Source organism: Plectrocnemia conspersa, unplaced genomic scaffold (genome assembly GCF_051122295.1).
Source record: "Plectrocnemia conspersa isolate PC_06_02 unplaced genomic scaffold, ASM5112229v1 ptg000001l, whole genome shotgun sequence".
NCBI lineage: Eukaryota > Metazoa > Arthropoda > Insecta > Trichoptera > Polycentropodidae > Plectrocnemia > Plectrocnemia conspersa.
Genome location: NW_028277165.1, coordinates 26,330,112 through 26,352,882, shown reverse-complemented (window position 1 = coordinate 26,352,882; position 22,771 = coordinate 26,330,112). Strand labels below are relative to the sequence as shown.

General features: G+C 34.1%; 4 protein-coding genes across 19 annotated transcripts in view; 2 read left to right on the top strand and 2 right to left on the bottom strand.

Moving 5' to 3' along the window:
- Window positions 1-13: 13 nt before the first annotated feature.
- LOC148239472 (uncharacterized) lies at window positions 14-1,462 on the bottom strand. The gene is made up of 3 exons (XM_088205028.1): window positions 1,412-1,462; window positions 1,241-1,338; window positions 14-1,179 (listed from the first exon to the last, which is right to left on the bottom strand). The coding sequence occupies exon 3, from the start codon at window positions 1,169-1,171 to the stop codon at window positions 149-151; it is 1,023 nt and encodes a 340-aa protein (XP_088061154.1). The 5' UTR covers window positions 1,172-1,179; window positions 1,241-1,338; window positions 1,412-1,462; the 3' UTR covers window positions 14-148.
- Window positions 1,463-3,855: 2,393 nt separating this feature from the next.
- On the top strand, window positions 3,856-7,875 carry LOC148239471 (polyubiquitin-A). Its single transcript, XM_088191665.1, has 2 exons — window positions 3,856-3,930; window positions 4,888-7,875. Exon 2 carries the CDS (start codon window positions 4,894-4,896, stop codon window positions 7,771-7,773), a length of 2,880 nt encoding a protein of 959 aa, XP_088047791.1. The 5' UTR covers window positions 3,856-3,930; window positions 4,888-4,893; the 3' UTR covers window positions 7,774-7,875.
- A 2,439-nt stretch (window positions 7,876-10,314) lies between these two features.
- Gdh (glutamate dehydrogenase, mitochondrial) lies at window positions 10,315-19,484 on the top strand. The gene is made up of 9 exons (XM_088206116.1): window positions 10,315-10,891; window positions 17,242-17,442; window positions 17,503-17,642; window positions 17,714-17,807; window positions 17,961-18,118; window positions 18,183-18,344; window positions 18,413-18,617; window positions 18,690-18,844; window positions 18,971-19,484. The coding sequence occupies exons 1-9, from the start codon at window positions 10,486-10,488 to the stop codon at window positions 19,085-19,087; spliced, it is 1,638 nt and encodes a 545-aa protein (XP_088062242.1). The 5' UTR covers window positions 10,315-10,485; the 3' UTR covers window positions 19,088-19,484.
- Window positions 19,485-19,572: 88 nt separating this feature from the next.
- The window catches only part of Doa (CDC like kinase darkener of apricot), a 48,658-nt gene continuing 45,459 nt past the window's right edge, over window positions 19,573-22,771 (bottom strand). For 6 of the 16 annotated variants that reach the window (XM_088206040.1, XM_088206048.1, XM_088206083.1 and 3 more), the window contains 8 exons: window positions 22,579-22,692; window positions 22,422-22,512; window positions 22,175-22,366; window positions 21,966-22,095; window positions 21,753-21,897; window positions 21,577-21,682; window positions 21,350-21,500; window positions 19,573-20,998 (listed from right to left, as the gene is read on the bottom strand). In XM_088206040.1, the coding sequence (XP_088062166.1) occupies window positions 20,946-20,998; window positions 21,350-21,500; window positions 21,577-21,682; window positions 21,753-21,897; window positions 21,966-22,095; window positions 22,175-22,366; window positions 22,422-22,512; window positions 22,579-22,692 (982 nt within the window). In that variant the 3' untranslated portion in view covers window positions 19,573-20,945. Of the gene's footprint in view, window positions 20,999-21,349; window positions 21,501-21,576; window positions 21,683-21,752; window positions 21,898-21,965; window positions 22,096-22,174; window positions 22,367-22,421; window positions 22,513-22,578; window positions 22,693-22,771 lie in introns of those variants that run through there. The other 10 variants (XM_088206065.1, XM_088206091.1, XM_088205995.1 and 7 more) reach the window with 5 other exon arrangements.

The window sequence follows — 22,771 nt, the reverse complement described above, 5'->3', positions numbered from 1 at the left end:
TTGTTTTATAAACATTTAAAAAAACATTACATGTTTTCTTTTTACATTAACATTAGGAATACAATTGATTTATTAATTACATCCTGACTTAACTGAAGTATGGCACACGTATTTTTTATTCAACTCGAGTGATACTCAAAAGCCTGTATCAGCAAACAAGTAACACTTCAGATTTGGGAAACATATCATAGATGCTACAATCTTTGAAGTGATTACCGGATAAATTTGGACATCTATAAAATCCGACAAACTGAAGGTTCATACAGTTCTTAGCGATGAGAACAACCAAACTCTTTGAAATACAATTAATTTTAGAAAAGCTTAAATTTTGCAATTTTTTTGCAAAGGCATTACAGAAAAATAAGTCGGTCATAGCACTCTCTGTAAATTTATCATTGTTCCATAACACCAAAGTGAAAATAGAACGCATTTGTTTCAACATGTACAGAGAGGTGTTTGTCATATTGTGAGATCTCATAATAAACAATGAGTGCAATTTATAACATTCGATTATGTGATTCATAATTTCGTCGCCGAAATCGTCACCACCGAACAAACGCAAAACTGTTAAATTATATTTATTTTTCTTTATAAACTTAATCAAATTATCCTGAGATATTGATTTTATTTTTTTTATATCGACGCTACATAAATTATTGCATTGTAACAGTCCATCAAAGTTTTTATCGTTCAAGCCAAAATCTGAAAGACTTAGCACTTTTAAATTCTTCAACGAATGAAAATCTATCAAGAAATCTGTGTCTGATTCTCGTCCTACGCACCTATAACAACTTATAAGATCTAATGTAGTCAAATTTTGTAAATTAGCAACCGCTTGAATTGCATCTTTATCAATTTTGCACATCACCATATGTAGATTATGTATTTTAGGACAATCTTCGACCAGTGTTAGAATCGTTTTACTTCCGTTGATATTTTTTAAAACTACTCTTCTAATATAATCTGAATATTTTATTATATTATTTTTTAATATTTTAAAATTTTGTTTTGTTTCGTCTACTAAAACTGACAAGGTTTGCCACAAAAAAGGATCTAAAATAAAATCATTCCAGTATAACGATAACTCCCTCATTCGGATGACTTCGTTAAAATCAAGATAGGATAGAATTTTTAAAACTATTTCTGGAGGCAATGTTTCGAGAATCATCATAAATATATCTGGAAAATATAAACATTATAATAAATAAACAATTATTATTGTAAATTTTATGAATCCTACCTGATATTAATTTGTGATAATTTAACTGTGTGTACAATCCTGCAACTGTATACCAGAATTGACTATTGATATACTTCAAAATAAGTCACATTATACACCTGAAATATAAAATAAATTGCATTATTTATATTATAATACGATAACGACCTCATTTTTAGTAATAATATGTACCACACGTCTCCATTAACAGCTGATGGTTTTGACATTTGTGACTAAGGAAATATCTAAACAAATGATAACTTGACCATTGCCTGCATATGTCACTTTGATACAATTTATTAAAAAATGGTCTTATAAATATGTTAAAAAATATATAATAAAGCTTTATTACTACAAACTTTTCTGCTTTTATAATGAATCACTATGATTTACAATATTAGACAGCGAAAAATTATTTAATTCTAAATGCCTAGCAATCCGGGCATTTCATTACTTTATGCATTTGACACAGCTCTGTGACGAATAAAACACGATACAAGCGTAATTTTATTACCAATATTACGAGTACTACTGGGGAAGACGTTGTAGGAAGATCTTCGAGGGCAAAAGTCTTCACGAATAATTCAATCGCAGACATTTTCGGCTTATACAAATAAACGTTCTCCTATCGTTCAATTATAGTTCTTCATACTAAATCTACCGAAATATTTTAGATGGCATTGATCGTTGATTCGCCACTCAGAATAAATATTCTGAGTGGCGAATCGACGATAACTATAATAAATGGATCCATATCTTATAGGCATTGAAAGCCATGATATCAATGAGCTCCCTAAATATTCTGAATGGCCACCGCCTTGTCGCCGTACGCAAGAATATTCACGAGTCATTTTGTCTCCTAGAGCAACTCCGCCTTGTGTTCTGTTTAAAAAAATAATCACTGGCGTTCGTTTATTTTTCCTGCCTTCTCTATCTGTATTTAGAACTTTTGTACTTAGCAACAGAACTGTGTGAATTTTTTTGAAACATAAGACGCCAAGCACATGTTATCAGCAAAAACAAATATAGTACCATACAGTTCTTTTAACTTTTCCTTAAGAACTCCTTCGGTATTTTGGACTTGTTGGCCCTCAATGTACTGGTAAGAAATAAATCGTTTTGAAATAGACATTAAGCTAAAGGAATATAAGTTATATTTTGCTGTCATGTCCTTGCCGACTCTCGTCCCTTGATTGAGTTCTCTATTAATATTGATCATGCCTGCCATACGTCCCGGTACACCGGGACGCTTCATAAGATTCTCATATCGTCTGGACGAAGTACCGTTACAGGAAATAGCATGCTTTATCTCTTTCTTTGTTGCGTGCGACAGCCCTCCCACTTTTATTTCTAGGGGATCGGCGTCAGTTCTGGATTGTTAAATGAATAAATTTGATTAACCTACAATACCACTAACTTCATTCCATAATTTTGCTACTTATGTATCTAATTTTTTTTATTTTGCGCAGAATTTCAACGATCTTTTAAATAAATATAATTATTATAGTCATTATTAAATGTGTTTCTACTATTTGTGTTCTCACTATGTTTCCAAAAGCAATAAAATATTTGTATTTATTATAAGAAAAGAGAATTATTATATATTAAAAATAAAATGGTGAATATTTCTTTAGAAGCGCAGGGTAACACCCCCACGGTGTATGGCTGAGAGGCAAATAGTAGTGGATTCTAATTAGAATGTAACGGTAAACCGTCGAGCTCGATAGGGAATCTTATGATGCCACCGGGACATGTCCCGGTTTTGAGGTTTGTCTCCTTGTCCAAGAATCATTTGTCCCGGTCGATTTAAAATTTACGCATATCGGAAAAGTATGACTGAGCAAAGAAGAGCGATGATAATGAAGTTGGAGAAGGGGGAGAGTGAAGGCAAGATAATATTGAAATGTAGTAATAAAAAATGTATTTCTTACCTTATTTCAAATATTTTTTCAGAATAAATATCTGATTTTTTGGCGAGACGTGAAATATTTGCAGGTCAGATGCGATCCGCTAATCTATGGGGTTTATCGTGCAACTCAAATTTTGAAAGTATGCAAAGATTCTAGAACAAAACAAACAAAAAAAATAACAATTGACAAAAAAATGACAATGAATTGCATAAAATCCAATTCACGCAATGCCAGCAAAGAATATATACATGAGATAATAATATAGCTATAGTTATGTTGTGATCTGTTGACGGGCGTGTCGGCAATATAAAATAATATCTAAGATTATTGGAGCTTAATAAACGTGTTTTGATTATTTTTCTCGTTGTTAGTGTTATATCACATTTTTATTAAAATTAGTTTTAATGCACAATAACCAAAAATTTAATTCAAAAATAATTACAAATATAAAGTTTGTGACAAAATTAAACGAAAATATGGTTAATAATACTTTAAATTATTACAATAAAGAATAAACATAAAAAACAAAATAATGATTTTTAATTATATTTTTATTTATATTTTATATTATTTAATACGTGTTCATAAATATATTTTGAGAATCTTTAATTCGAGAAAGATTCGCGAACAATAGTTCTGTTTCACTCTTTTCATGGCTTTTATATGAACAAGACGGAGAAGGCAATAATTATATTCAGTTGTCAACCTGTGTAACCTATGCGTACCATTGTCGCTTGCGCGTCGAGCTGATTGGTCCTCTTGTTGTTCTCCGTAGTTTTTCTCGCAGAATCTTCGTATCAGGTATTAATACAGGCTTTTATTATTATTGTTTTACTACATTTAAGTGTTGCTGTGAGAGAATAGTATTGTTACAACGTTTTTTTTTGCCAAATACGTAACACACGGTCATTTTCGTCCGCCATTTTGTTTTTCGCTCAATGATAATGAAATTTATAAAATTTTCCCACACATCGCAAGAAGTCCTCTGAGCTTCTCATTTTGTTTGAAGCCTATTTATTCCATCCCAATTTTCCATATTGTATCGAGCGTGGCTAGTGTAAGAACAAAGGATTTTCAAAAAAATTGTCAGGGGCTCCCAAACATGTTTTAAGTGACGGCCATCACTCTTTTCAAACATATTTAACAGTTTTCTAACTGATGCGGTTACATTAGGTCAGTGAAATTTCTATGATTATTTTTTTATTTTGTGCAGAGCATGTCTTATTGTGAAAACGTCTGAGGTGAGCTTTATTTTAGCTCCCGCAGCAATTTATCCTCCTGAACCAAAATTTCCGAAATGGCCTATTTATTTTTACAGGGCTGTGGAGTCTGAGAAAAAATCGACAGACTCCTTTTTTTTAATCTTTTCCAACCCCGATCAATAATTTTTTAATTGTTCGTGTGTCATGCGTTCTAAGTCGGTAATATGAAGTAAACAAAAGTAATAGAAGCAATTCTTGTTCTAAGATTCAATTTACTTTGAATCAAGGATTTTCGAATATATTATTGATTAAATTAAATATGTGAGTAGTCAAAAACTAGTTATAATTATGTTTTGTTCTTTCTTCTTTGTTGTTATTTACATGAGAATTAAATAATTACAAATAAATTTAATATTTAAAGATTATCTTAGCGGGAAATATTTCCAGCGACTCCGCAGCCCTGATTTTTAGTGTCTTTTAAAAATAAAATGTTTTTTTCATTGTTAAATGAATATTAACGATTTGTATATAATTAATTGTCTATTTTTGTTTCTAGATCAACATGCAGATCTTCGTGAAGACATTGACGGGTAAGACCATCACTTTGGAGGTCGAACCATCAGACTCGATCGAAAATGTCAAGGCTAAAATTCAAGATAAGGAGGGAATTCCTCCAGATCAGCAGAGGTTGATATTTGCTGGTAAACAGCTCGAAGATGGACGCACCCTTTCAGATTATAATATTCAGAAAGAATCGACCCTTCATTTAGTACTTCGTCTTCGAGGCGGTATGCAGATTTTTGTGAAGACACTGACTGGAAAAACCATCACTTTGGAAGTCGAAGCTTCCGACAGTATTGAAAATGTCAAAGCTAAAATTCAAGATAAGGAAGGAATTCCACCAGATCAGCAGAGGTTGATCTTTGCTGGCAAACAGCTGGAAGATGGACGTACCCTTTCAGACTACAACATCCAAAAAGAATCTACACTTCACTTGGTACTCCGTCTTCGCGGCGGTATGCAGATCTTCGTGAAGACATTGACTGGTAAGACCATCACCTTGGAAGTTGAACCATCAGATTCTATTGAGAATGTCAAGGCTAAAATTCAAGATAAGGAAGGAATCCCGCCAGATCAACAGAGGTTGATCTTTGCAGGTAAACAACTTGAAGATGGGCGTACACTCTCAGACTACAACATTCAAAAAGAATCCACTCTTCACTTGGTACTCCGTCTTCGTGGTGGCATGCAGATCTTCGTGAAGACATTGACTGGAAAAACCATCACGTTGGAAGTCGAAGCTTCAGACAGTATTGAAAATGTCAAAGCTAAAATTCAAGATAAGGAAGGAATACCACCAGATCAACAGAGGTTGATCTTTGCAGGTAAACAACTTGAAGATGGGCGTACACTCTCAGACTACAACATTCAAAAAGAATCCACTCTTCACTTGGTACTCCGTCTTCGTGGTGGCATGCAGATCTTCGTGAAGACATTGACTGGTAAGACCATCACTTTGGAAGTTGAACCATCGGATTCAATTGAGAATGTCAAAGCTAAAATTCAAGATAAGGAAGGAATCCCGCCAGATCAACAGAGGTTGATCTTTGCCGGCAAACAGCTTGAAGATGGGCGTACTCTTTCAGACTACAATATTCAGAAAGAATCTACACTTCACTTGGTACTGCGTCTTCGTGGGGGCATGCAAATCTTCGTGAAGACATTGACCGGAAAAACCATCACTTTGGAGGTCGAACCATCAGACTCGATCGAAAATGTCAAGGCTAAAATTCAAGATAAGGAGGGAATTCCTCCAGATCAGCAGAGGTTGATATTTGCTGGTAAACAACTCGAAGATGGGCGCACCCTTTCGGATTACAATATTCAAAAAGAATCCACCCTTCATTTAGTACTACGTCTTCGAGGTGGTATGCAGATTTTTGTGAAGACACTAACCGGAAAAACCATCACGTTGGAAGTCGAAGCTTCCGACAGTATCGAAAATGTCAAAGCCAAAATTCAAGATAAAGAAGGAATTCCACCAGATCAGCAGAGATTAATTTTTGCCGGCAAACAGCTGGAAGATGGACGTACACTCTCAGACTACAACATTCAAAAAGAATCCACTCTTCACTTGGTACTCCGTCTTCGTGGTGGCATGCAGATCTTCGTGAAGACATTGACTGGTAAGACCATCACCTTGGAAGTTGAACCATCGGATTCTATTGAGAATGTGAAAGCTAAAATTCAAGATAAGGAAGGAATCCCGCCAGATCAACAGAGGTTGATCTTTGCCGGTAAACAACTCGAAGATGGGCGCACCCTTTCGGATTACAATATTCAAAAAGAATCTACCCTTCATTTAGTACTTCGTCTTCGAGGTGGTATGCAAATTTTTGTGAAGACATTGACTGGAAAAACCATCACGTTGGAAGTCGAAGCTTCAGACAGTATTGAAAATGTCAAAGCTAAAATTCAAGATAAGGAAGGAATTCCACCAGATCAGCAGAGGTTGATCTTTGCTGGCAAACAGCTCGAAGATGGACGTACCCTTTCAGACTACAACATCCAAAAAGAATCTACACTTCACTTGGTACTCCGTCTTCGCGGCGGTATGCAGATCTTCGTGAAGACATTGACTGGTAAGACCATCACCTTGGAAGTTGAACCATCGGATTCTATTGAGAATGTGAAAGCTAAAATTCAAGATAAGGAAGGAATCCCGCCAGATCAACAGAGGTTGATCTTTGCCGGTAAACAACTCGAAGATGGGCGCACCCTTTCAGATTACAATATTCAGAAAGAATCTACCCTTCATTTAGTACTTCGTCTTCGAGGTGGTATGCAAATTTTTGTGAAGACATTGACTGGAAAAACCATCACGTTGGAAGTCGAAGCTTCCGACAGTATTGAAAATGTCAAAGCTAAAATTCAAGATAAGGAAGGAATTCCACCAGATCAGCAGAGGTTGATCTTTGCTGGCAAACAGCTTGAAGATGGGCGTACCCTTTCAGACTACAACATCCAAAAAGAATCTACACTTCACTTGGTACTCCGTCTTCGCGGCGGTATGCAGATCTTCGTGAAGACATTGACTGGTAAGACCATCACCTTGGAAGTTGAACCATCAGATTCTATTGAGAATGTCAAGGCTAAAATTCAAGATAAGGAAGGAATCCCGCCAGATCAACAGAGGTTGATTTTTGCCGGTAAACAACTCGAAGATGGGCGCACCCTTTCAGATTATAATATTCAGAAAGAATCTACCCTTCATCTGGTACTCCGTCTTCGTGGCGGCATGCAGATATTTGTGAAGACACTGACTGGAAAAACAATCACATTAGAGGTAGAGCCATCTGAAACTATTGCCAGCATCAAAATCAAAATTCAAGAAAAACTGAAAAAGGAATATGCTAAGGCCGACAATAAAATTAAAGAATAACTTTAATTCATAATTTTATGTATTATTTTATTGATTTGACTTATTATATTGTAAACAAAATGTAATGTCAACATTCCTTAATAAAGTTATTTTCAAAACATACAATCATGTTTTCATTAGATCATCTTTTCAGTTAAATATAAAAAAATTACTTTTTTTTCAAAACATTTATTATACCAAAAAAATACAATAAAATTTATTAGTTTATAACGATTCTTAGTTGAGAAGGAATGATAATAATATTGAAGAAAAATACACAAGGAGCTTGAAACTACGGTTCGGTGATTATTGCTCACATGACAACAGATCACAGTAAGATTACTCGCATGGAACTTCACTCACGGTATAAGGAAGGTTAAGTTTTGGAAAGTTATTAAATTTCAATATTAACAGGACACAGTAAAAAAATACAAATAAATTGAAATCGACCGATTTGTGACCATAATATATTTATTGTCCACGTGACCTATTGCCATATGAGCAATAGTCTGTTCAGCAAAAATACATTAGTAGTAATCTTGAAAAAAAATTCTATACGTTGGTCAATGATTACAACAATCTTTTCGAAACATTAGATTTTGTTTCTCTTAAAATGAAAGTATTCTTAATAATCTAATTTGAATATAAATAATAATTAGTCATACTTTAACGAAAAATAATCACAAATTCTAGATCTATTATAATAACATAAAACAAACAAAAACATAGATGGTATTTATGTTTATGCACGTGTGAGCAATGCAGGAACCAGGAAAATAATCATAATTTTACTAGAGCGCATTAAAAAGATTTTTCGCACTTATTTCCTCTACAAAATTATAAAAATAATAATTTTGCTTATATATGATAATAATAATAATAGAAACTACTTGCAACAATTCTAACACAAGTAAGTAGCAATAACAACTATAAAGTGACATCTATTGATTGTAAATTGTAATTGTTTAAAATTAATTATAAAGATGTCACTGAATCCCAGACGTTCAATATGGTGGTTAATATTTACTTGTAGGTATTGTTTATGTGTGATTTCCTTACCCAGATGATATTAATTTACCTCTTTATAACGCATTTAGCTTACGCCTGTCAGGTTTCAACGGGAAAATAAAAAAAAGAAGAATTCGGTTATAAATAAACATTTATCTAATAAAAGTTGTTGTTGTACAACTACTATTAATTAATCCTGGATTTTGATTTATAATATAACTTTCTCGTTCTTGACGTCTTGATGATATTGGTTATAGTGAATAGCATTTAAACCTAGACTTCACTTCCGAATCTGTATCATCCGCCGGTGGAATTATAAAAAATAAATACTGGAACGCTACTTTTCTCTGCTATGGTGATAGAGATTTCAGTTTATACGTACCGGGAGACGATTACCCTTGTTGTTTTGTTTGTTACGTTGTACTTGAGTTGTATAATGTGCTGTCGATGATTATTCAGTTAAGCTCATAAAAATTGTTACAATTTTTTTTTAACAAATCGTACTGGAACGCGTTCTGGTTGTGGAAAATGTACCGTATACGTTACGATCCCGTTACATTGGACCGCCCCGAGAATGTTAAGCGCCCCGGGCTCTAAAAAAAGCAAAGGTTATTTGGGAATTGTATCCTGAGAGAGCTAAAAATAGGTTGTCACAGAAAATGTTGTTTAAAAACCACCTCAGGGTTTTTGTTTAAGGAGAATAAATTGCTGCAGGAGCTAAAAAAATAGATTAATAAATTAGAGATAACTTAACGAGAATAATCAAAATTGGTCGCTGGCGTGTATTTGCACTTATTTTATATTTTACAATTTATTTAATGTATTTCCTATATTTTATTATAGTTTTATTTTTTGATAATTTATGTTTCAAGTGTTTTTATACAACTATGTCTGTATTTATTTTACTTACATAATGTTTTTTCAATTTTATTTTTCACAATATTTTTCTGTATTTAATTTGTAATTCTTTTTTCTAAAACTAATGTGACAACCTTGGCATTATGTTTTTTTATTCATCTACATTAAATTTGCTTATACGTATGAATTTTTTTTCGTTTAAAAATATATGAGATGACATTCTTTAGCTCCCGCCAACATCCCTAAACAGACAAAAAAATTATAGATGATTTTTTTTGGAGCCCGGAGTGCTGCATATTCTCGGGCAGACCCTGGCGAAAGCGCAGGGAATTAGGTGGCACAGAAAAACTAAGTTCTTCCAGAATCTCCAGATTGTCTGTATTGTAAGAGAGTAGGTAAACCCGTCGATGCGACTCGAAAGAATCATAGGAATTTTATGGGATATTAAAATGGAAAATATTTATATTTTTTCATGCGCAGGTGTCTGATAAAACTTTTTAGACATTTTCTTTATATGCAAGTGTATTGAGGAGACATGTATGATCGGTGCACACCAAAGAAAGGTAAATGTTAAACCATATATGTATAACTATAACTAAATGTATAAATAAATAAAATATAATAAATATACCAGAACTGGCAACCCAGATTTGGAGTAAAATGAGCATTTAGTCGTGTCAGCAACTTGTCGTCGTTGTAGCGCATGCGCAGTCGCGGCTCACCCTCGCGAGCTTTCGCGCACGCGCGCCATCGTTTCGGGCTACGAATACCTTCGCGAACGAAGCAGTCGCGCGCATTCGTTTGGGTGCTGCGGTCGTCGGCGTCAGTTTATAGTCCGACGGGGAAAGAAACTATCGAGCCGGGAAGATGTTTCAAGTGTGTCGCGTGGCGCGCAGCGTGGTGCCCCTGGTGAGGGCCGCGCCCCCAGAGGCCGCCTCTGTCCTGGCCGCGTCCCACCGCGCCTACTCGGACCACCAGATTCCCGATAGACTGAAAGACATACCGACCAGCGCCAACCCCAAGTTCTTCGACATGGTCGAGTATTTCTTTCACAGGGCGTGTCAGGTGGTCGAGGATAAGCTCGTCCTGGACATGAAGGGCAAGATGAGCCCCGAAGACAAGAAGAAGAAAGTCAAAGGCATCCTCATGCTGATGCAGCCGTGCGATCACATCATCGAGATCCAGTTCCCGCTGAGGCGCGACTCCGGAGACTACGAGATGATCCAGGGGTATAGGGCGCAGCACTCCAGCCACAGGACGCCGACCAAAGGAGGCGAGTCTTTTTCAGCCGTTTTATCTTTTTTGTTATTCTTCTCTAGTATTCTCTAGTAAATTTTTTCATGGCAAATGGCACAAAATACGTTTTCTAACGATTCGCTCCGCCGTATTTACAATGCAAATAACATTTTTGTTATGGCCTTGAATCGACGCCGAAATAGTCTTTCGTGCCTTTCGACGCGACTCGGAAAGCACCGCCGCCCAAAATTATGAATCTCAGAAAAAAAGATGGCGCCTGAAAAAAGTGTAAATGGCATTCGCCAACAATGAGGTTATGCGGGTTTCTACGCGGAGCTTACGTCACCAGGCACCTGCGCTTAAGACGAATTCCAATCGAAAATTGTACAATATTCGCCATTATATAATGCACGTATTTAGGGAACATTTTTTTATGTCATAACCTCGTCTAAATCGGCCATGTTTCTGTATGCTCATTTCCTATATTTTGGTGTTGCCATCGGCAAAATTTGAATGTAAAGAATAATAATGTTGGTTCCCATTCGAACAATATTTCAAAAACATTCTATGCTCTCGTGACGAAAGAGGCAAACTTCTGGACACTTTCCAATTTAGACGATCTCGTTTTGCCCAGATATTATCGAAAGCTACTCTAAAAGTGTCCTGGTTTTTTCTTTCGCTGTCCTCTCGTAACGATTACTGATATATTTACTTCTAAAACATCTTGCGTAATATAACGCATTGTAAACAGGTTGGATCATTTTTTTAAGACATTGTATAATCGTTTTGAGAATTGAATCACGGTTATTATTCATGGACACAAAGCATACAATGCAACGACGCGTATGTGCTATAAAGAAGATAAAAGGCATCTGGATAACATTCCTCGCTTTATGTGTATATTAAATAGATTTAGAAAATAAATTCTCCATGCACTGCTTTTTGTTAAAGGAGTGTCGCTTTGATAACTTTCATTATTAATACATTTAGATATAGGCAGTTAGCGGCATTTTTAACAAAATATCATTATAAATTTTAGAAAATAAGTAGTCATAGTAAAACTTCTGTTTGTATTTGAAAACGGAATTTTACACGAAAAAAATATAAATTTTAGTACAAAATATTTGGACTTAACGCTAGTTTAACTTGTTGATCAGTAAAAAAATATATGATATTATTAAAAATGTATCTGCCCGCCATAAAAATTTTTTTAATGACATAACTAACCTAATATTTAAAAACTATATACATATTTAGGTATATCAATATAATTATGTGCATTTTATTTATTTAAATTAACGATCCAAATTTTTCTCACTGCGCGGCTAAATTAAAATACCGTCACTTGTTTTAGGTGTATCATCGAAAACTCTTCTTCTCACCCCCCTCCCCCCTAAGATTTTCGTGATTACAAAAAAATATTCCGGACAGTTTTATTTTATGTAAATAATTTTATTAAAAACATACATTGCAAAATATAACCATTATATGCATTTTATTTAAATAAATAGTAGTAAAAAGAGTTTATTTTATAGTTAGAATGATATCGACATTTTCATTACAGAAAATTTCACTTAAAATTAAAATATCCAAAATTTCGCGTTGCACAGCTAAATAATGTTCATCACTTTTTAACTATAATTTAAAGTATACCTTACTGTGCGCGCGTTTACTTTTACTTCTAGATTCCAGTAACCTATGTATAAGGTGTAACTGCTGTAGAGTAAAAATCAGCTGCTATTTCGGTTGATACTCAGCGTTGCTCTGCTCGGTGCGATTTCGGCTGAACTCTAGTCGGATTGCAAAGTGGTGGTTCTGGATGAAGTATAATAGAAGTTTTTAAGCTTATATATTCTTAAAATTAATGGAAGTCTTTCCTTCATCTCAATCGTCTGGCCAGTGCGATAGTTCGTAACGGAAACAGAACTTCCGTTATTATCCAATATATATTCAGTTGAAGTATATACGTGCGGTGATTTAAAAGTAAGCACATTCAATCGCAATATGCACAGATCTTTCGGCTTTTAATTTTGGCACCGACTGTATCTTATGTTTAGGACCTTTTTTTGCAAAGTTCTTTCAAACAATAATAGATTTCTGATCCGCATTTATATGCGTTCAAGTCCATGCGATTAATTTCATCGCAACTATTACGACGGATTTTTCTTTTTTTTTCTCTAGCAAATATTTTTTTCAGGACAGGCGAAAAAAATTTAATTAAAAATGTAATTTTCATTATTTTTATGTTCATTAACGTTTTACCGACTGTAAAGAATTTTAATACCTTGTATGGTATAAGTAATGAAGTTGGAATTGAACATTAAGGTTCTCAATTAAAATATAAATTTATAAATAAAAAATTACTCTTGAAATATTATTCAAAACAATATTTTATTGGTAAAATATCCGTTATAATGTCCTTCACAAGACTAATTATTGCAATATTTAATTTTTATAGTGCTACTTTTTTTTACATGACACATTCGATATGAGTTATGAATATTGCGGGTATCGATTCTTTCGTGTCAACGCTCTTGTTCTGCGTTTCTCAAAGCGTGCATCCCTGCAATATCGTTGAACTCTTCGAGTAAAATAGTATCTGAACTACTAACCTTGCTCGCACGGCGAGATTCGCGTGCCGAACAATGGCAATGGGGTATTTTTAACCAACGATCACCAGATGGCAAATGTTGTGTAACCGAAACGGTGGCACACTTTTTACTACGCCCGCGATTGACCCATCTCTGTTCTATGTATTCGCAAACGCGTCCTAGTAAAAACGATTATATTTAACCCTAGTCTATAATTTAACATAAAAAATATCATTTTATTTTAGGTAGCAACTTATATTATGAAACCAATGTCTAAATCTCACGACTACTGAATGGTTGTCACACTTAACCACAAAATTATTTTATTCACGTGATTGTTTCAGTGACGTATTGACCCAAATTCTCTACTAAAAATTTGCTTACCATAATTTCTTTAATTAAAATCCTAATGGCAGTTTGGCCGCTCAGATACAGGTTTTAAGATATTTTTTTGGAAGATAACATGTTTAAACTAACCGACAATGAACCATCTCTGTAAATTTATAAAACATTATTTATATCCATATTCCCCTGATGTCTTTATTTGTAATATTTTTTTATAAAAAACACCTGAAAAGTAATGTTTATGCGACATAATACACCCACAATATGTGTATAAATTAATATTAAAAAATAGATAAGAGTCGTGAAAATAGATAACGATTAAACTTTGAACACTATTTGAACAATTCGTGTTAACGTTATCGTAACGGTGTGTTAACAATCTTCGATTAAGTTACTCGACTACTAACATTTCATTTATTTCTAATCGGTTAGTGTTTGATCGTACGAAATCTTATAAGACAAACGACTTTAATACAACTATGATTGACTTCTTTTCCAATTTTACTGATGGCTCAATACGTCTTAATCTTGATTGCTTGAATCGTGTGTCAATGTCAAACGTTAACTAATTGTTAATTAAACTATTATATCAATGTCTTTTTTACGTAAACAGATATCACGAGCGTCGTGTACGTAACTGTGAACAAACAAACGTTTCACGTTATTGTTTACCATTCGTCGTTCGCTTCTTAGTAGAGTATACATACACACAGATAGATAGATTAACTAAATTGGCTTCTCGCTTTTTAATCACACACTGGGTTCACTTTTTCAGACCCAAATTGGTTTGAATCAATTTGTGTTGTCAGGCGAGTCACCAATTAGCAAACCACCGCGAATTTCCGACTTGTTTTTCGAGCCTTTGACCTCGACGTGAGGTTTTATCTTCATATGCTTAAAAACTAAAAAAAAAATATTTAACGGTTACTTCAATCTTCAACATTAAAAGATAAAAAATATCTTTCCACGCGCTTCTGGATCGTACGACATTTGTATTATCGCTTAGCCGATAAACAATAGATATTGAGGATTTCGGTTGACACCGTCATGTTACGTAATTGACGGATTACGTAACATATGTACGTGACCGTCGATTATTGTATTATTTTGTTAGATGATTCGTTTGGTGATAATTGCTTGGGTAAAATGTCAAATTATTTACTCAAATACGTCGATTGTGTGCTAATAAATGTTATTTTGAAAATACGATAATGTTTCAAAATTGTGATAAAATACTTACTTAAAAAAGCGTAAATAAATGCGATAATTGAACATGGTATACGTGACGTATCTAAAGTTATATTTTTAGATTAGGATAATTTTTTAGAATTGTTTGTTACGTATTCATCAGTTGTTAACTGAAACTATTATTGTTTATCTTCTAGGAACTTTCCATAACTAAGTTTGTGTAGCATGCGTTGTAACTTTTTGAGTTGTGTATAACATATACAGGAGTTTACTATTATATAAGTACTTTTTATTAACTTAAGTTGAACGGGTGCTATATTTAGTTGGAGAGCTACGAATTATATTTATGAGATCAAAGGTCGGCAACGTGGCGCCCACGATGGATATTCGTTAGGCCCTCGCGGGACTTAAGATTGTAAACGAGAATAACGAAGTTCCGGTAACATTTTTCTACTTGAAAAAATGATGAATTTTTTAAAGCAGAAAAAATTAAATTTAATCAATATCAATGAACTATACTATATTTGCGTTGACACAGTCAGTTCGAGAGCTATTTCATCATTACTCATACTTGGAAAGAAATGGCAAGTTTTGGTTTACGCCCCCACTATTGGCTCTAAAGCACGTTACGAATACACGTTCGATATACTTATCATTAGTATATTTTTTTATGTTTATTAATCAATCTGAGTAATGATACATATATCGAGCGTAAACTCAAACTCGCCATCTCTTTCTCAATTATGAATAATGATGAAACGGATAGCTCTCGAACTGACTGTGTTAACGAAAATATAGTATAGTTTATAGATCTTGTTGAAATTGAACTGACTTGAAAATAAATAGATATAATTGATAGATGTGCATTTTAGAAACACTTCGAAAATATATTTTTGTCATTCGCGCAGAATTATTATTATATGATATAACATTTTTTTCCCATTAGAATCTCATTTTTCAAAATTTAAAATCTTTCGCGGGCAGCAATACTAAAACAATTGCTTGCGTGCATTTAAATTTTCCAGAACCGCATGAAACATTTTGAAATGGATAATATATTTTTTCTAATTATCTGAAGCATTTTATTCTTACCTCTCACCTTCGAAAGAATTGTCGATTTTTGCGGTCAGTATCTAGAATGTCCCATGAACGCCATTTATTTCCATTTATTCCTAATGAAAACGCAGCTTTCTTGGTTTACCCAGGCAAAAAAATATAATTACTTATAATAATCTTATCAGCTTGTTATTAAAACAATAAAGTTTGCCAATTAATCAATGCGATCTGATTAATTTATATTGGACAATTAGGATGTTTATCAGTATATCATAAACCATTATGATTACGGTTTACCGATGTAGATAATCGAAAATACTAATTGATAATTTGATTATGTATATATTTTTATTTAACAGTTAACTGTTCACTGCGCCATTCCTATAATTATATTTTACGCATCGAATACTCAATGAAGCGTTTCTGGGGGGTGTGTCGCTTGCGTCACATCGCGCTTCACAAAACATGCGCCTTCCCAAATTGTTTGCGTAATCGGAACCGGTTCCTGACATCAGATCAGGAACCGAAAGTGATGGTGGATGTGCCGGCAGTGAATGGTTAAAAAGTGGTCTAGCGACCTTCACCCGGTGGCCACTTTTGCCATTAAGGTTCCACTGGCATTTTGGACAAGGTCACCAACGAGCAGTTTGACGGTCGCAGGCGGTTTTTTATCGCAAAATTTTTGTTCCGCTTTATCGTTTTGGTGAAATGAAGTGCAACAATACGCCAATTGTGCATGTTATCAGTGATGAAAACCCATTACAAAGCGCACATTTACAGTTATAGCACTATTTTTGTTTTCATTTCATCTAAGCCTAATTTTTATATGTAAATTATGTTTTGCATAATTTTTAATTTTAGTTTTTATATTATTTAATATTAAAATTTATATTAAGTAGAGTTTGAGAAACTGCCGAACAGATTTACTTTGAAACAATGTTATTGATACTTCGATGAGTGAATAATATATAAGTAAAATATTGCATTCAGTGTTTGATATTTAAATATAACCTAATACAAACACATGTATATCATGTTTATTATCATATTTTATGCTTACATTCAGTTTGTTCTAAAGTTGCAACTTATGCATAAAACTGTATGAACATTAAGAATTATTCTAAAAATAGTCACAGTAAAGATAACAAACACCTTGACAGTGGTTTTTATATCATTTTTTTAAATTATATATTAATTTTTATTGCAGGTATTCGTTTCTCTTTGGACGTGTGTCGCGATGAAGTCAAAGCCTTGTCAGCGCTTATGACCTTCAAGTGCGCTTGCGTGGATGTCCCGTTCGGCGGAGCCAAAGCCGGAATCCGCATCAACCCCAAGGAATATTCCGAACATGAATTGGAAAAGATCACTCGCCGCTTTACACTGGAGCTTGTCAAAAAAGGGTTCATTGGTAAATCAACATTTTTTTTATCAATATTAATGGTTTTATTAATGTTTTTTATGTTTCCAGGACCTGGTATCGATGTGCCAGCTCCCGATATGGGCACTGGCGAAAGAGAGATGTCTTGGATCGCCGATACCTATGCCAAAACAATTGGCTACAACGATATTAACGCTCATGCTTGCGTAACGGGCAAACCAATTAACCAGGTGAACATGGCGAATCATTATGATTTCATATATATATAAACTACAATTAACCTAATCTAATTTTACTTCAGGGTGGTATTCACGGTCGCGTTTCGGCGACTGGTCGCGGTGTTTTTCACGGTCTCGAGAATTTCATTAACGAAGCTAACTACATGAGCATGATCGGTACGTCGAAATTTGTTTGTCGTCTTAATTCAATAAGCGCAATGGTCATGTGCCGTTTTGTTTGTTTAAAGATTTACGTTAAACGCTAATTTAATTTGTTGACACTAATTTGTGTGAGATTGCTGTTACATATGGTAATTTTTCGATTTTCAGGCACGACCCCAGGCTGGGGCGGCAAGACTTTCATCGTGCAAGGTTTCGGTAATGTAGGTCTTCACACAATGCGTTATCTTCACCGTGCCGGTGCCACTTGCATCGGAGTCATTGAACACGACGGATCTATTGTTAACGCTGACGGAATTGACCCTAAGGTATCCACCCTAATACAAAATTTATCGAATAAAAATAATGATTAATCATTATATTTAATTTTAGGCTTTGGAAGATTACCGCAACGAACACGGAACCATCAATGGCTTTGCAGGCGCTCAGCGTTACGAAGGCGAAAACTTGCTGTACGAAAAGTGTGATATCCTCATCCCTGCCGCTATCGAACAAGTCATCCACAAAGAAAACGCTAGTCGTATCCAAGCTAAGGTTTGCATTAAACACCACGCCTTAAATCAAAATTTTATCAATAGACTTAATATTATATATTTATTAAGATCATCGCCGAAGCTGCTAACGGACCGACTACCCCAGCTGCGGATGCCATCCTTATCGAACGCAACATCCTCGTCATTCCTGATCTTTACATCAATGCCGGTGGTGTGACTGTATCCTTCTTCGAATGGCTCAAGAACTTGAACCATGTCTCGTACGGTCGTCTCACATTCAAATACGAGAGAGAATCTAATTATCATCTTCTAGGTGCGTATTCTTTTTATATATTATATATTTTTATATAAAATAATGTTTTTTATTAACGTGCTTTGCTTGCAGAATCCGTCCAAGAATCTCTGGAGAGGCGCTTCGGACGTGTCGGTGGACGTATTCCAGTTACACCGTCGGAAGCCTTCCAAAAGAGAATATCTGGTGCATCCGAAAAGGATATTGTACACTCCGGTCTCGATTACACAATGGAACGCTCTGCCAGGGTAAATATTTTATTATCTAACCAAAAACAACCGTTACTTTTAAAATCTAGGAAATTTAAATTTGACACTACTTGAACATCTATAAATAATTTTCATAAATACTCATATCTGTTTCTTGTCTTTTAGGCCATCATGAAGACAGCCATGAAGCACAACCTCGGCTTAGACTTAAGAACAGCAGCATACGCCAACTCTATTGAGAAAATCTTCACCACCTATTCCGAGGCTGGACTCGCCTTCTAAATTTGTCATGTTTATATTGTTATAATATTATTATACATATAATTATAATATATGCATTTTTCGTATTTTATCCACGAACTTCTTGAAGTCGTACGCGAGGGCATCACTACCTTTGCATTGTTGAATTTATTTTTTAAAATAATCCCACATATTTTGATGTGGCGGCATTAAGTAGTCAATACTCATTGTAACACAAACATAATTAAATGTATGCACGAGTAGATCTTAACTGTAAAACAGCAAATGGATCAACTATTAATATAATAAAAAAGCACGTATGTAGATTAATCCTAATTTTTACCTATTGGCGGATTTGATATTATGTTGTGTACATTTTTATTTGAATTAACGTGAAGGAATAAAATGTTTTAAGCCAGAACGATGCTGTATATATTCAGAGAATGTTTTATTTATTATATACCCTCAAATCTATTGAACTTACAACTTGAGAATACAATTGGTAATATTTTTAAATAAGACACAGATTTATTTAAATTTTCTATTTATTATGCCCATGTATTTGTGTAATGATGGTAATTTAACAAAAAAAAAATATTTGAAGTTACAATCATACATTGCAATGAAATATTCAATAAAAAAATCAACAATACTAAAAGTGTAAAGTAAGAGCATGGGATTGTTGAATAAAAACACTTGAACATGGTAACAGTGTGTTTTTTTTCCATTTTAAAGATTGGCTTTGAAACAATTAATTGTAAATTTTTACTTATTTACATTTATTTTTACAGAATATTTACAATACGAGAAATATCTAATCACCTCTATCTTTGACAGATGCGCATCACAATAATTTATTATACTAAAAATTAATTTATTCAATAATTCAATAAGGAAAAAAAAACAACACAAGAATAAAGAAAAAACGAAAAGAATACGCTTTGAAATATTTATTTCGTTAACACGAAAACAATATTTCGAGATCAGAGTAACGTAAAAAATCGCAATTATTGTCCCAAATTTCTGTAACCATCGCAACAAAGAAGATTACAGAAAAGCAAGCAATAAACAATCGTTTAAAAAATACATAATTAAAATTAGTTTAATTTGCATGAAAAATCAGTTTTAGTATTAATTTAAATCACTTGCAAAAAATTAGTTTTAATTGCTCAAAAATAAATCCATATACAAAGTTTTGATTTGGTTTTATATCTTGTATCAAGTATAAAGAGAATAAATAGTCCCTTCACGATGCTCCAACAACAAAAAACTTCCAGTATGAATAAAATTATAATATTAATATTAATCATATTCAGTCATTATTACAACAACAAGGCAGCCGAAATTATACAGAATGTATAATTTGAGCCTATCTACACAATCAATCCCATCGTAAAAGTTCTTTATCACTATAAAAATTATTATAATTTAATAGGCAATTACGCACACCTCTAACGCACACGTTTCATTGGTTTTGAAAATAGTAATACATTTATTTTAAATTGCATAAAAATATGTCTTATATAAAGCTGACTACGATTCAATTATAGTAGTAATATTGATTATATTATAATATAAATTTGTTGAAAATTCACATTTCCGATGTTATATATAAAATAGACGTCCAACAGTATTCAACGGAGCCAAATAATAAATATCAACGAGTAAACGACAAATAATGAATTGACCGTTGGATAAAATTTTATTCTTTTCGAGCTCAGAGTCAGATCTAAGATTCCCGCTTGGCGAAAATAGTAGCGGAATTGCTATGATCGACGAGTCAAGAACGGCGATAGGTGTGATAGATCGAAGGGGGCGGCGGTGGCATACGAGAGGGTGATTCGGCTCGGCTGCGGCTCCCCCAATATCCTTTTCCCCATCGGGTACCTCCGTAGCTATCTCATCTCGATAGACTGTGCGAGCGCTCACGACCGTCTTCGGTTAAGTCGCTACCTGGACAAAGACGGATTATATTAATGATGAAATATGGTAAAAAAATATATTAAATCACTGCAGAGTTCTTAGTATAATAATTTTATACATATTTTAGTTGGATTAAATTATGAAAATATATGAAACGGCCATTGCTACCAATCGAAGCCACAACCCTTTCGGTCAGTTAACAATATCGTTAATATATCATGCAGATTGACTTCAAAAGTGTTCCATAATTAATTGATCAGAATCCAGAATATTATTTACAAATTTAATAAAAAGCAGAAAAACGTTATTCTTTATAGGTTATATTGAAAGGGTAAGAATTTATGCAGCAATCTATAACACTTCCACTCCAATTAGTCTCACCGAGCCTTTGGTGGGGAGGTAGGTGTTGAAAAAATGGATGCCTTAGCGCCTCTCGCAAACTGATTCTTTCCCAAGGCCTATATTCCAACATTTTACCGACGAGTTCCATAAGCAGTTTATGCTCTTCGTTATTATTGTTTTGAATATATCCCTGTGAATAATAATAAAAAAACACAATGTAAAAATCATAAATATAAATTATAAGAAAATTTCTTGATAAAACTCACAAATAATTGTTTGCAGTTTTCTCTTACATATCTTCCAGCGGAGCTCTTTTCGTCCCAATCTAATTTTCCGTGATAGAAATATCTCGTTCTACTCTTGCGAGACATTCTATTGGTGAAAAATAGCATTAATAAACATTATATAAATTTGAGTAGAAATATTATAAAAAAAGTATTACCTGTAAGGTATGCTACCTAATATACGCTCCATCATAGCTAAGTGTTCACGATTATCGTGCGTTTGGAACAGTGTCGTACCGTGGTACAGTTCAAAGATTATGCAGCCGATAGACCATACATCACAAGGTTGCGCCCAACCCAATTCTAAAAAAATATATTCATTATTACGCTTTTTTCGTTCAACGTACTTTATTATTATATGACAAACTCACCGAGAATAACTTCGGGTGCTCGATAATGCCTAGTAGATACAATAGTACTATGATGTTCCGCGTCAAAAGTAGCACTACCGAAATCGATCAACCTAACATCGCTACGTTTGACCCTTTTGATATATTTCCTCTAAAAAAGCAATAATATTCATAAGTGCTGATCGAACGAAAGTTTATAAAGTAATAGGAGTATGAAATAAAACAGTCACCGTTTCTGAATTGTAGAGCAGTTCATAATCGGAGTCGACGAAGAGTATATTTTCAGGCTTCAGATCGGTGTGCGTCAATTGATGCTCGTGTAGGAAGAGTACGGAATATATGAGCTGATACGATATGTGCCGAACTTGATCTATGGGATAGCCTCGATAGTCGTTCTCCTTCTGCGATTGCAAGTTAGACAACTTTAGAATTAAATTTGAAAAATGCTCATACGCCATTGGGATAGCGAATACCAACCAAAAAGTCAAAAACGCTCTTCCCTAACATTTCAAAAGCGATGCACATGTGTCCGTGGTATTCGAACCAATCCAGCATTTTGACACAAAGACTGAAACAGAAAAGATTTTAACGCTAGCTCCTGAGAGGTACGATCGACGTCGATTAAAAAACTCACTGTTTAGAATCAGGATCTAAATCGGCCAGCTTCTCCAAAACGATGATCTCCAACTTGGCCGCGTCGTAGTACTTCTCGACGTTCTTGATAATCTTCAATGCCATATTATGATCGCTGAAAAACAAAATAGACAATAATCAAAAAATGAACTCGGATCCGTCGGCGGATGAAAGTCGAGAGTAAGTATAAAACA